This window comes from Acanthopagrus latus, chromosome 6 (genome assembly GCF_904848185.1).
Source record: "Acanthopagrus latus isolate v.2019 chromosome 6, fAcaLat1.1, whole genome shotgun sequence".
Taxonomy (NCBI): Eukaryota; Metazoa; Chordata; class Actinopteri; order Spariformes; family Sparidae; genus Acanthopagrus; species Acanthopagrus latus.
In genome coordinates, this window is record NC_051044.1 from 21,113,307 (window position 1) to 21,128,298 (window position 14,992).

Consider the following 14,992-nt stretch of genomic DNA (forward strand, 5'->3'; position numbering starts at 1 on the left):
GGCAAAATAAAAAAAGGTCAAAAGATAGTGGCAGAAGTTGATAATTACTGTCCACTAACACCATAATGTGAATTGACAGAGCTTGAGCAGCTTTTCAAAGAAAACTTTTGACTGAATTGCACTTACCACATTTATAAATCACAGACCAAGCTAATGTAAATATGTCAAAACAAACTCAATAAATATGAACTTGCAGAAGGTGAATACATACACATTAAATTATACCAGATTAATCCTTTGTCAGACTTCTTCTGCTTTTTCTGTGTCCTGTTGATCAGTGCCAAAAGCTGAATTACATCCACTGTGATTGAAGATTTTAAATCAATAAAAAAAGAAAAACCCCACACATTGTATAGCCGCTAAATGTCATATGAGATCTGACATCTGATTTTCCAAAAACAACAAACACAGAGATTGTACAATTAATCTTTTACTCAAAATTGCATTGCATCCCCTCCCAAAACATTCTTCTTTTAAAAAATTAAAAAATAAAGGTGGCAGAATTACACTGATATTATGAATGATATTATGCAAATATTAGACGGTCCGATGAGCACCATCCCTATTTGGCATTGTATTTTAATCTTCAGGCAAGTCTGTTACAGCAATCTAGTTGTCACAATATGTTCAGTTATTACTCTTCTCTCTGTGAGATTGTGTTAGAACTTTTGACTCCTGCATGACTTAAAAGTTCAATTTGTAACAATATGTGGCATTTAAAAACATGTTAACTATTATTAGATGTCAAAGGAAATACAGCCTACACCTGTGCAAAATGTGTATTTCAAACCTTGACCAAATTCTACGAGATGCAAAACAGCGCTGTTCAGAAAAGAGATGCAAAGAATGTAAAATATAGTGTACACAAGAACATCTTCATATATTAGCTTTCCCCTCCACCATTGAGAGAAGTGATACAGAACCAAAAAAAAAACGCAGTTTGGAGCAAGCAGAATTGATCACCATCAGTTTGATCACACTTAATAACCTCTGACATATCTCTATTGGTCATATCTTTTTCCAAATACACTGCTCACAAAAATTCAAGGAGCACTTTAAAGAAACACATTAGATACATCAGATCTCAATATGAAGTTGGATATCTATACAAATAACGACAGGGCAATGTCTTAGGAACAAAAGGATGCCAAGTCTTTTAATGGAAATAAAAGTTTTCAGCCTACAGAGGGCTCAATTGTGTAGACACCCTAAAATCAGAGTGAAATGAAGATGTGGCAGGCTAGTCCATTTTTTCAAAAACTTAATTTCTGCAACTCCAAATGCTTTTCAGTATCTTGTGTGGCCCCCCACGAGCTTGTATGCATGCTTGACAACGTCGCGGCATGCTCCTAATGAGACGACAGATGGTGTCTTGTGGCATTGCCTCCCAGATCTGTGTGAGGGCATCCCTGAGCTGTTGTACAGTCTGAGGAGCAACCTGGCGGCGCCTAATGGACCGAAACATAATGTCCCACAGATGTTCTATTGGGTTTAAGTCAGGGGATCGTGAAGGCCATTCAATCGTTTCAATTCCTTCATCCTCCAGGTACTGCCTGCATACTCTTGCCACATGAGGCCGGGCATTGTCGTGCATTAGGAGGAAACCAGGACCTACTGCACCAGCGTAGGGTCTGACAATGGGTTGAAGGATTTCATCTTCATACCTTATGGCAGTCAGAGAACCATTTCCTAGGCAGTAGAAGTCTGTGCGTCCCTCCATGGATATGCCTCCCCAGACTATCACTGACCCACCACCAAACCTGTCATGTTGAACGACGTTGCAGGCGGCATAACGTTCTCCTTGTCTTCTCCAGACTCTTTCATGTCTATCACAGGTGCTCAGGGTGAACCTGCTCTTGTCTGTGAAAAGTACAGGGCGCCAGTGGCGGACTTGCCAATTCTGGTGTTCTTCAGCAAATGCCAGTCGAGCTCCACGGTGCTGGGCAGTGAGCACAGGGCCCACTACAGGACGTTGGGCCATCAGGCCACCTTCATGAAGTCTGTTCCTGATTGTTTGGGTAGAAACATTCACACCAGTGGCCCTGTGGAGGTCATTCTGTAGGGCACGAGCAGTGCTCAGCCTGTTCCGCCTTGCACAAAGGAGCAGGTATCAGTCTTGCTGATGGCTTGAGGACCTTCTACGGCCCTGTCCAACTCTCCGAGAATAACCACCAGTCTCCTGAAATCTCCATGTTCTGGAGATTGTGCTGGGAGACACATTAAACCTTTTTGCTGCAGCACGTGTGGATGTGCCATCCTGGAGAAGTTGGACAACCTGTGCAACTTCTGTAAGGTTAAGGAATCGCCTTATACTGCCAGTAGAGATAATTACTCAAGCCAAAACCAGCATGAGTGAAAAATCCGCCAAAAAAGATCAAGAGGGAGAAACTTGAAATGACCTCCACATGTAAAACCAGTCCTGTTTTGAGGGTTTTCTAATTGTTGCCACTGTGGTGCACCTGTTGTTAATTCCATGAACACCAATACAGCTGAAAGTGATTAACGATGCCCTCAGCTGCTTAACCAACCAGAAAATTATCAGACAGGTTTAACTGATTTCATGCCAGGCCCAATAAAAAAAGTGTCCCTTTAATTTTTGTGAGCAGTGTATATACATCTAGGCTAGTTTAGGTTGTATACATGTATAACGTATAATGAACACACTGCCCTTTGATCTTCTGCATCCTTCAGTATAAATATTTATGGGGTGTGGATGGAGACAACCAACGGTACAACCCTACAACAGAATGACACCATGTGACTCAACAGGCTCCCTCCTCTGTAACAACTGCGGGGTGGATTCAGGATGCCCTTCATGTCTGTAGTGCACACACAATAGTAAGAGAGGAGTTATTGTACCCAGTCACCAGAAGGGGGCAGCACTGGCTAGTCTTTAGCATGGGTCCACAGGGACAATGGGGTTTCATCAATCATGTAATCCAAAAGGTGTCCCACGACAAGGATTAGCACATAACCACAGAGATGAGTCCATCCCCGGCCTGCAGCCCTCCAGTTTTTTCCAGTCCGGTCTCGCTCTTATCATTTTAAGAAGACAATGTAGAATGCCATGACCAAACAGGAAATCGCCACGGCGATGTGAAGCCGCGTCCCGATTACCGCAGCTGGAAAGGGAGATGGAGAATAGAGAGGATAAGGGAAGAAAATTGCAGGTCAACGACAAACATACAAAAAAAGGAGAATATAGCATACCATCCAAACAGATGGGTTACAGTATGGTGAGCGTTTGGAAACACATCAGACTCTCCCCAAAAGTCAAGTGCATAAAATTACAGTGTGGTCTGAAAATATTTGAGCATTGCCACATCTTATTTTGTTGTGACTCTACAACAGGACAATATACCTGAAATGAAACAATGACTAAGGTAGAAGTTTTGACATTGAGCTTGCTCTTTTCACATCTCCATGATGGCCCTGTTCATCGTGGATATTCTGGAAGAGTGCTGGAGGGAATAATAACATCAGTGATGTCTTGACTAAGTGCCATTAAAATATCCAGTTAAGCTAGTATTCCAACGGGCCAGCACACACTAGACCTCTGACAAATTAAAGGAAAAACCTGAATAAACGAATCGAGAAACTTGGCTCTGTTATGCTGAGGGGGGCATTTTACTGGCTCTCTTAATCCCTTAGAAGGAACGGTCACTGCAAATCAATACAAAGTTGTTCTGACAGATACCCCTTTATGCTATGATGAAGTCATGAAGTATTGATGGGAGTGGCCTCTTCCAGGTTGAGAATGCAACCATCAGTAGGTCACGACATATCACTGAATGGCTTGATTAGTGTGAAAATAATGACAATTGTGTGACATGGCCTTCGCAGTGATCAGATCTCAACCAAATCAAACACATATAGGAGAGTTCAGACTGATGTGTTCGACAGCGCTCTCTACCACCAAAACACAAATAAGGGAATGACTTTTGGAGGAGAGATGTTCCACCATTATAAACACGTTCTAGAGACTTGTAGAAGGCACTCTGAAGCTGTTCTGGCAGCATGTGGCAGCCAATGCGTTATAAAGACATTTTACATAGGTTCAAGATCACCAGGATCAAATGTTTGTACTGACCATACAGTGACCTGACATAAATTCTCTTAAGCTGGTGTTTAACTGGCTGAAGATTGAAGCGAAGTAAAATGCCCTCAAAACAAGCAGGCAGTAAAGATAACCTTAGTAAAGCCTGGGAGGGAATCACCAAGCCAGATACAGAATGTGTCCTGCAGTCTGAGAGTCACAGACTTCAAAAGACATTGAGTACAAAGGATCTGACTGAAATATTGATGATGGAGACTTAATTTAAGTTTGTGTCCAATTATTTTTGGTCTCTTAAAATTTGAGTATTTACTCAAAAAGTGTTTAAAAACAAATGAACACAGTCAAATAATAGCAGGAAGTTGTTGGCACAAGGTCCCCACTGCTAATGCTAGAGAAAATGTTTCACAACTCCATAGGTTGGAGAGGAATTGAATGTGCAAGACTGCTTTAAGCACCAAGTTCTGTAAACACCTCTGAGTCTGCATTTTAACACTTGTCTCCCAAGAAAGACACACAAACGATGTCAATGACACTGGTCACATCTTCCCCTATTTTAATATCTTAAAGTATTCCCATATAAACACTATTTGCAGAAATCACATGTGTTTGTTGAAGCAGCATCTTGTAAAATTCATTACACTGCTACCTTTGTAGAAGACACCCCACACTCCTTTCTTCTCTGACAGCAGCCAGCTGTTGATGCGAGGCACCTTTTTGAGATATGCACAGGTGCAGATGAACAGCAGCCCAAACACCAGGATGCCATCGAAAGAGTACACTGTGGAAGAAGGGAGAATAAAAGATCTCACTGCTCGTGCCTGCCTTAAGATGCAAGCTAGCTCAACGTATTCACATTGTAAGTCACAAAACAAAATGAGGCAAACACAGTCGCAGCTATAAAATATGAAGAACAGCATCTAAAAGGAACATTCTCCACTTTATTACATCATTTAAAGATAACACATACAACTTTTCTTGTGGTAGATTTTCTTTTTATCCTACATGCACAGGCTCTGTTGTTGACTGTGGTTAGTCCAGAGCTGCTTGCAGTAACAAAAGCATGTATTATCTAATGTTCATGTACCCACATTAGTAGAGAAGGGCTGATATTTCAAGGACAAACATCAGTGGCATGCTAGCAGGTTTTCTTGCCTCTTTAGATTGTAGTTTTGATCTAGCTATATGGATTTTTTAGCATAAGCCTCTGATAGCCTAACGTTAGTCAATGCTAATTAGCATGAAACCTTGTAGCAGCACAAAAAATACGATGTTACAAGCTAACTTGTTATTGAGGCTCCCAAACCGCTCAGTTAAACTGTTATCGTAACACTGGTTAAATGAATGAAGAAGAATTGGGTTTGGTGCTAACAATCTAGCTGTGCTACTCAGGGCCACGTCTACAGCTAACCTAGCTTCCACTTTAGCCTTCCGTCTACGAAGTAGCTAGCCCAACTTGAATGTCCTGTTCTGCTACTGCACTTCTAAGATAGTTGCATAATGACGTAAACCTACCATTTGTCATATTCGCAGGTTGCTCTTTGACGATATTCTATGACTGTTCTTTATTCACTGAATCAGCAATCCATCATGTATTATAAAGTGGAGATATGATGCAGTGGACTTCGCTTCGCAGTCACTGAGTTGACATTTCCGGTTTCACTGGCTTACGTTCTTCTTCTACGCTACGTCATTGGATTGTTTTTGTGCATTTCGCATTACTGCCATCCACTGGACTTTGTGATTTACCGCTACTTGTCAGCATGAAGTTCACGTTTATCCATTTTTTAAATCTATATATTGTCTGTTGACAAACAATAGATGATACACATTTTACATATTAATCTGACTCTTTTGTCTCATACGTCCTTTCAATAAATTTACTTTACCATGAAGACTCCGGGCAACCTTTATCTCAACTCAGTGAATATACACCCATGCACAGAATTTCCTTCTTTTGTTGAAAGTTTCCCACAAATTATACTTCTTGCAGCTCAAGCCGAGTCAAACTGAAACATATTTGGAAAAAGAGAAATTGAGTTATTCCTATTCATGTGGCATTTTACCGGGTAAGACATGACCACGGTCACTGTCTATAGTGAGGAAACTTACATTTTGCAGTCACAGTGTGTGTTGAGAATATGTTGCCAACAAATGGGAAGGACTGATCATATAGACATACTCCACATGGGAAGACAGAAATAAATATATGGGGCGCTAAGAGCTAAGAACATGTCAGAGGATGTGGCTGACACACTGCACTCCGCCTTATAGGACATAGAGGCAGCACTTGCAGTGGAAGGAGGACAAGAGTAGGATTAACAAAGTGGTGAAAAATGCTGGCTCTGCTGCAGCTCTGAACCTGGACACACCTTAGACACACATGGAGCGGTGAGGATTAAGCTGAGCTTCCATTCACACCATAATGAGCTGACACCACTGTAAAAAGCCACCTCCAGCTCATGCCCTAGGGGGCCACCATGGACCAATTAGTGTTGACAGCCATCAGCCTTTCCAGAGTGCTCTCTGTCCAAAAAAACTTTTGTCTCAGCTAGTCAAGAGGACAGTCCTTGAACTGAAAAAGAAAGCCATACAAACCACCGTTACTTTACAATTTTCCCCAGAACAAATCATAAAGCACAAGTCTGTACAATTTGTAGCATATTTCAGTAACAAAATCACATTTAAAGTGAACAAATGAATAAATCAGTAAAATTGTGCACATATGCTGCTTTAAACAGCTGTTGTTTCAAACTGAGTAAACCAGACTCACACAGGCAACATGGTCAGGCTGCAAATAGCCAACTGTTTCTATAATAATATAATGTAGAAACACGGTACACACGACACCTGCACACACTTTGTGTTGCAAATGTATTGTGATTCCTATGTACCCCTAAACCTGGGCAATTCTGCTCATTAACTGCATCTATAATTTTTTTTCTTCTTTTTTTAAAATGTATTTATTTATTTATTTTTTACCTCTATTACTGTTTTATATCACAGTTTTTGTCATAGGCAAGTCTCAATTTATCATTCAAACAATGATTTAACACTGCCCATATTTTGCATCACAGGCAACATCCACTGCCGCTATTTGCGAAATCCTCTTACCATCGTCATTTGCACTTTGTCCATGCTTAATCCCTACATTTCTATTTAATATGCTGTAGCAGGGCTGAAATTATTTGCCTCTGCCGCACTGACCTGATTTCTCCTCAGTGCCATTAAAATATCCTCACAGGCTTCTCTTTCAGTGTGTTATTTCGCCATCATAATCATAATTTAAAAGCGGCAGGATGGAGGTAACTCTACACTGGAGAAAAAAACAGATTACAGACGGATTGACAGAGCACAAAAATAAATATGGTTGTGAAAAAACAGGCTTCACTCCCCTCAGTGTGTGTTATAACAGTTTTGTTCACAATATAGAGCCACAAAAGCCATGTTTGTTTGTTGTTATGTCACGTTGCATCATCCTAATCATTACCTTACATTATCCTAATCCCTCCATATGTTGTTCCCTTGCCTCAGAGACAACAGAAGTTTCTCCCCTGAAGGGAACAAGGGTGGAACAAAGGGTTGTGGGACAGTTAATAAGATTTGATCACAGGACAGAGAGGCACACCTGTTCAGATCAGCCTCACTGCAGCTGCAGCTTCTACTCCTTCATTCTTCTGCATGCGCTTCGACTGAGAACACACCTCAACACATCTCGCTTTCAGCAATGCGTCTTTACAACACACAGGTAAGACCGGTTCTGTCGTTGCCTATGGAGTGATGAAGTCTTACAAGGGTGTGGACCATCACAGAAGGTGGTAATGGTTATGATTAAGCAGGGAGAACTTTAACATAATCATATTATGAGTTTGGGTATGTTTGTTCAAAGCTCAGGTTTTCAGAGAAGGGAAGAAGAACAAAAGAGTTGGAATAAAATGATTTCCAAGACAGAGGAAGCTCACCTCAGCATTCTTACACGATGCTGAAAATAGTCACAAACCATGGTCTGTAAAAGTTATTGTTTCTGGCAAAGATGTAGCAAAGAGAAAGTAGGGTCAGTGAACGGACTGAACAGACTGGTTTGTGACCTCCTTTCAGTCCATTAAACGAACAGAATGACTGCAGAGCTTCTTGTTTTAGAAAATGTGTATCACTGGATGGCTCTTTGAATGCAATATACAGCTCCCTCCAGCAACAAAATACCATGTGCTGTCGCATCTGATTACTTTTTCCCCCACATGTCAATGAAAGCATGTCGAGATGTGTTGATTCCAGTGTAACATTCAGCATGGAATACTAAAAACACACACAAAAATGTATGTTGTCCATTTTGATACCTTCCTTATGCAACAGAAAGACAAATCAGAGAGAACCCACATGAAAAATGTCATTTCATTAAAGGAAAAGCAAATGCAATACGTATTTTTCTTAAAGATACATATAGTCAAACAAGAAAATGAATGTAACATATTAGTCATGGTGGTTTTTATCCAGTCCAATTTGTAGTTTGGATTGAATAAGAATGAGAATAGCATTTTCATACACGTCAGAAATGGCTCCCAGTGTTTTCCAGAGCTTTGCTGCATTTCATCTTCCAAAGTGGACTTGACAAAAGAAGTTGACTCTCTTGCCGTTCTTTCTTTAGGTATCCAACAAAATGGGTCTTCGGAACACAGAAGGTAAGATAAAATCAAACAACTGATAAGTTTAAAGTCAAGTTTCGATAAATCTAAAGAAATAGATGACGCAATCATCTTCAACGTCACTTTTAAAGTCATTGTTATGAGAACACATGTAACTTGAATAAGCAGATTGTGCTCATGTCTGTACAAAGACTAACTATGTAACTGCGCTTGCACTGCGTATCAGAGAGACATCACTGCTGGATGGCCCCACCTCACCAGGGGACTGAGGGTAGACAACAGGAGGGCAGTGACCTCATCCAACTGAGGAGGCTGCCGCATCCCATCCTGGCTTCTCGCCAACACAGGGCCCTTCACCGAGAGCTGCTTTTCTGCCACAGACGGTGAGAAAACGCTGAGCTCGCTCCGCGCCTGCTGTCTGTCACGAGGTCACCTAGGCAGCAGGTACATGCTGATCCACAGACACCCAAATGAGATATTAGTCAGGGAACATCTACCAGAGTCATTCTCTGGATCGCTCCGCAGTCAAAGAATCCTCTTACGCCTCCTCTGCCCAGCTGGCCGCCGTTGTGGTCTGTGATGAGCAGCACGTGTGGGTTGTGTTTAACACGATCAAATCAAAGGTACAACATCTCGCTGGAGATCACTGCTAATCTCACTGCACACGTAGGTCAAAAACAATCTGTCCAAATGTGATGATCTCATTGCTCAAGATAATCCTCCATTAAGAGCTCGATTCTACTGAATTACATCTGCCTACTGTGTATGTTCAGTCACACTTCTGTCTCAGCAGCCTCTCCTGGGGACTAGGAACCCTCTGGAAGAACTAGGTGCTTTTCAACCACAGTGACCAGGGACTATTTTAAGTAGGACTGAACATTTCTGATTGTTTAAGAACTTGCGGCACTCGTATAGTCACTTTTTTTCTCTCTTCACTTCAATTAATTTTCAGACCACTGTGGAAACACAGACAACAACAGGCTAAAGGAAACCTTTAGATCCTTGAAAAGTGGCTCCCCAGATTAAAAGTTGTGGGTACTTTGGTTGGAAGGGCAAAGAACCATTCACAACAAAGTTTGTAAATGATATTGGTACACTGCACTCCAGTGTGAGAAGTTTTATGGTAATTTGAGGTTTCATCTTCTTCCAGTGATCCGTGTAATTATCAGTACTTCTTCATGTTTTTTCAGGGGTCTACTGCCCAGAAGTAAGCCGGAGCTGCAGTGTGTTCTGGACCACAAAAGGACAGAGCAGCACAGGCAGAGGGAGCTGGCACTCTGTCCTCCCTCTGACTTTGAGGTGAAGCTGCGCACAAGGAAGCAGCAGATGCAAGTTGTGAGTAGTTGTGGAAAAAGATGCTAAATCTCTTGGGGCACACAAAATATTTAATAACCTTTTGACATTTTGGGCACGTGTGTGAGAAACCTGCAGATATTCTCATGAAGGAGGATGCCTCAACAAACGTTCCCTGTGTTACAGTACGAGCTGGAGGAAAAGAAGAAGAGCGAGGGCCAGCAGAACGTACCAGAGTTTGTCCGTGTGAGAGGAACCCTGAAACGCATTCAAACGTTTTCCTCATGACGACACAAGGGACAAAACTTTTATCATTGATTGACAGCTGTATATATTTCAGATTGCAATGATCAAATTGACTTATTTTGAGACTAAGGTGAAAGCATGATGGATCATGTGAAATCAGATGGTAGTTTTGAGTTGTATCCATTCAGTGTAAAATGCTTTAAATAAGAAATAGAGTGATAAAATCAGGGACACTAAGATTTGGATTTTTACACCAAATGTGTATTGTCTTCTTTATTACTAATAACTTGTATCAGCCCTGAAAGAAACACACTAGTCAGTCTGTAACTTAACTATTTCCTCTACAGTCTGAGGAGGTAAAAACAAGGCCAAAGGGTTTTTACACTAGAGTCATTCCTTAATATCATTGTTAGCTAAGTTGTTGTATTTTCAAGCATTGTCAAGACATTTTATCCAGTGCCCTTGGTAAAAATCCTTCCTTTTGTAGAGAATTTTACATCCCGTGTGCATTTGACTGTGATGTCACTTTTGAAATAAGTGAAAACAAGAACGTAAGTGACAAGAATACATTTAAAATTTTTAATAAAACATCCAGGGAGGCCGACCATGTACGTAAAAACAAACACCGGAACTGAGTTTGTACTGAATCATAATCTGCAAGTGACAACAGAGAGAAGATAGTCATGTCATTATTCACAAAAAAACCCCCAAAAAACGTAACAGCGGTCATAACCGTGAGCTCGGACTTGGCAGCATTCCTCATCTGTTTCGTGCTCCCAACACATTAACGCTGTACACATTTCACAAGTTTTGGGACACAGCTACTGACATCACAGGGTAAAGTTCAGGCCGGAGAGCTCAACATCAGAAAAGACAGGCAGTCATTGAATAATGATTCACAGACTTTGAAATGCTGTTTCTTGTTTAAAAAAAAGTGACCAAGTGCCTGCTGGAAGTCTTTATCAAGTTTCTCAATCTGAATATGTGGTGCACTGCAAACAAACATTCACAAACATATCTTGACATCTCTGCACAGTAATTGTCCTCGCTCTGTTGCAGGAATAAGAAGGCCAGCTGAATAAAACACATTCAACCATTTTCTCTTACACATTCTCCGCACCTCCAGAACACATGAAACCTTGTGTACCGTGGATCGTAAACAAACGTTTTACATTTAAAAAGCGAACATTTCTGGTCCAGTAATTATGTCCATAACACATGATCTCCAACCCAACATGTTCATAAATACAAAGTCATCTCACAAGCAGCAACCACAGCCACCGTATTTCTGTCCGGATTTGATATCAGTGTGCTGTGTTTGCTGCAGAATAAATTAACAATAAATAAAATACAAAAAAAGAAAAAAAAAATGCGATCACAAAAAGTGTAGATGTCATGGCAGGGTAAGAGTCTTCTGTCTGTGTTTCCCTGTGTTATCTAATACAATAAAATAAACCTAATAACCTTTAAACATACATCATAGTGTTGGAAAAAAAAATACTTAGCAAGAGTTACAGCAGAGTAAGAAGCACAGACAGAGCAGAGAAGTAGGCCACCAACGTGGTAAATTGGCGGTGAGGAGAGTACCGACATAAGCAGGGATCCAAGTAACAAGGCAAAAGGAGTTTACAAGCCAAGAAGGACAGCAGGCTGAAGTTGGCTTCCTGTTCGAGAGTAAAAAGGGGTAGTAGTTTTCAGCCAATTCTCTGCTGTTATACTGCTTAAAATAGTGGATATTACAGTAAACACATTAATGTTGGTTAAAACCAAATTCCATTTGCAAGAAGAGAAGTGAGTCCAAATGATTTCATTACTTGTTCTCCATTCAGATCATATTAAACCAGTCTGAGACTACAAAACTGCTGTACTCAGACCTGGTCTAAATTAATAGTGTCATTTTAAAGCCCCTTTATCAGATTTGTGAAACGTTTATTCTATTTGTAAAAACTAAAAAATGTTGATGTCATGGTTTTCCTCTCCATACAGAGTGCATCTGAGCAGCTGTGCATTAATATATGGAGACTCAGCCTGACGTTGACTCTCTTTGGTTAAAGGAGAAAAAAAGGAAAATGTTGCTACTCTTCCTCCCTCCAGATCCATTAGATCAGGTCCAGCTCAAAAACCCCTGAACCAAAATTGGTCAAATATATTCAATGGAAGATGGAAAAAAAATCTTGCCATTCGAAAAAAGGTTTTCCAAATCTGATAGAGAGTCCTCAACAGGATTAAGGAAGTTGTTAAGATGTCAGCGACCTCTTGCACAACTTGTATTTGCCTAACAATGGAGTCTTGGTCTAAAAATGTTATCCCTTAAAAGTTTCCAAATTTGGAAGATACAACTCGGGAGCTAACTTCAGCCTCATAAAAAGTACAAAAAATTAAGGAATACCATCCTTCCTTTGGCAACACTGGGAGGGTGGCACACTCCAGTCATACACGTAGGACAATCGCAGCTTGACTTCCTCCTTACAGAGTCTGCCCTCCCGCTGCAGAGTCTGGTGTTTTTCCAATATGTCCTCCAAGCTCTGCTTATGTGTCACCAAGTACTTGTTGTTGCAACCACGCGATTTATACTCTGTGTCAAAGCGTGGGTCATGTGTCCGCCGAACATCCACCGGTGCCAGCCAGGCGCCCAGTGACACATCCTCACTCTGCCACGTCTTGAAGTAGCCTGCATTAAGATGCACGTAACGTACCAGGTCAGCCGAAAGGATGTAGCCCCCTCCCAGTGCGTAGGGCAGGTAGTAGTCACAAAGCTCCCAAGAGCTTTCCCTCCACTTCCCAGCTGTTTTCACACGCCCTCTCCCCGAGAAGAAGCCCCAGTACAACCTGTTGGGCTCTTTGCCCTTTAGTTCCTCCTTAAGGAGGTCCAAGCGAGCAAATGTGTCATCATCTGCTTTGAGGACAAACTTGAACTCTACATTCTGGTCCAGCCAGGAGTACATGTGCAGCAGCTTCAGTGTTAAGTTTTCGTAAGAATCTCGCAAGTCAGGCAATAAAAGCAAGTCCTTGTGCCGCCCTTGCTCTGTGTTCAGGTTCTGAAGGTCCTCGGTGGGAAGCCCCTGAGTCCCCACCACGAACATGGCCAGAACATCAGAGTCTCGCTTGGCCAGCCAAGTGCTACGGATGATACTCCTCCGCTCTGTGTACTTAGGCCCAGTTGTGATGAGAACCACGAGGAATGCTGACAGGTCTTTGGATGCGGGGGCTGAATTATGCTGCTCCGGATGGGACTGTAAAGCAACTGCACGAGGGGCTAGGCCTGGAGGATCCTGGTGACCCTGTTTCAGTGTCTCTGAGGTACATTTGGCCAAGAAGACCAGAACTACTGCAAAGCTGCACACAGTGCCAATGACCAGCGCTGTCTTGTGGCGGCACACTAGACGGAACAGATTCATGGTGCTGAGTCTGGCGTGAAAACACAAAAGATTGTTAGCTCTTTTTTTTTTGTAACTCAAAACATCAGATTAATCATAAAAACGTGCAGTCATACATCTCTACAGTTAATATTAGAAACCTGAGCAAACACTTATAAATGACAAATCTGGCTTTTGGTTTCTCATCATTTTATGATTAAGTATGTGTCTGTCTGAAGGTGCAGCTGGCAATCCCAAACACTAAATACTTGCTTCTGCTGGTTTTACAGCTGTGTTTACAGGCATTACAATTATAAACGAACATATGGTAAAAGATGCCCAGTGTGTTTAGTCATTCTGAGTGTACTATCAGATGGCATTATTTACCATAGCTCCTTAAATCCTTGTGTTTGAAAGTATGGTAGTGAAGTTTATGCATTTAGATGACAGCTATTGCCTTGAGTAAAGGAACCTATCAAGTTAGCTAGTCATGCAAACTCGCCTCTGCTGCTCCCCCATGATTTCAAGCAGTACCTGCTTGCAAAGCTTAGTAGTACACTGTATACATGTGTCATAGCAATGTTGTTCACAGCAATAACAGAAATAGTACGTTAGTTACCTTCGCTTATTGAAAGGTACTTGTCCCGTAAACGTCAGTGTCAGAGCGGGCCACAAACAGCTGCTTTGCAGGGCTAACGCTAGCTACCGAGATAAGACCCTCTGCGCACTTGGTAAGCCCACTCCACTGAATGCGCACACACACAAGTTGCTCATAGTGGTCTAAACACGAGATGGAAATTAACAGGCTTGTGTCTGTAAGGCAGGTTATAATAAACTGGTTAAATTGTTCGCTGGTTGAGTTGAGCCAGGTACCGATGTGTTCATTTTTAGTCCCGTGCTGTGAACAAATATCAGTTGAGTGTGTGGCTCTGACGAACAGGAAGCGGAAGTGAAGCCCCTCGACAAAAAAGGGGATTCAAAGAACACAAAATAAATGGACAACGATTTTGTTTCTATGAGTTAAAAATAACGGAGCATTGCAAAACTTGGTTAAATATTACCAACGATTAGAAAAAAATATTTGAGAAAGAACAGTGAGGAGCAGTGTGTGGACAGCTGCTGTGTGGAGCATGCGCACTGTCGTCTGCATGCACGGTGATGCAGTGTCAAGTTTGGAGAGAGAGCGAGAACGAGACCGGACGTTGTGGACCAATGCTTCAAAATAAATGCAGAGAGGCAGCCTTTTTAGAAAACTAACTGCAGTTGATTAAAAATGAATTTTAGAGGATAGGCATCTGGTGATTAATTCATGGTTTTGTAACATCGGGATGGCCGAGTTGGTGGATCAGGATTAGGGCTGACATAACTCCCATGAGTCTAGGGGTGTGTTTTTAATAGCA

At 41.6% G+C, this 14,992-nt stretch overlaps 3 protein-coding genes across 3 annotated transcripts; 1 reads left to right on the top strand and 2 right to left on the bottom strand.

Annotated features, from left to right (window-relative positions):
• Positions 1-3,020: 3,020 nt before the first annotated feature.
• Positions 3,021-5,711, bottom strand: tmem167b (transmembrane protein 167B). Its single transcript, XM_037102608.1, has 3 exons — positions 5,570-5,711; positions 4,704-4,835; positions 3,021-3,122 (listed from the first exon to the last, which is right to left on the bottom strand). Exons 1-3 carry the CDS (start codon positions 5,577-5,579, stop codon positions 3,040-3,042), a joined length of 225 nt encoding a protein of 74 aa, XP_036958503.1. The 5' UTR covers positions 5,580-5,711; the 3' UTR covers positions 3,021-3,039.
• Positions 5,712-7,687: 1,976 nt separating this feature from the next.
• On the top strand, positions 7,688-10,304 carry LOC119021818 (protein FAM107B). Its single transcript, XM_037102334.1, has 5 exons — positions 7,688-7,802; positions 8,700-8,733; positions 8,924-9,080; positions 9,888-10,032; positions 10,177-10,304. The coding sequence occupies exons 1-5, from the start codon at positions 7,782-7,784 to the stop codon at positions 10,276-10,278; spliced, it is 459 nt and encodes a 152-aa protein (XP_036958229.1). The 5' UTR covers positions 7,688-7,781; the 3' UTR covers positions 10,279-10,304.
• Positions 10,305-10,787: 483 nt separating this feature from the next.
• b3galt6 (UDP-Gal:betaGal beta 1,3-galactosyltransferase polypeptide 6) lies at positions 10,788-14,739 on the bottom strand. Its single transcript, XM_037101297.1, has 2 exons — positions 14,212-14,739; positions 10,788-13,644 (listed from the first exon to the last, which is right to left on the bottom strand). Exon 2 carries the CDS (start codon positions 13,632-13,634, stop codon positions 12,615-12,617), a length of 1,020 nt encoding a protein of 339 aa, XP_036957192.1. The 5' UTR covers positions 13,635-13,644; positions 14,212-14,739; the 3' UTR covers positions 10,788-12,614.
• Positions 14,740-14,992: the final 253 nt, after the last annotated feature.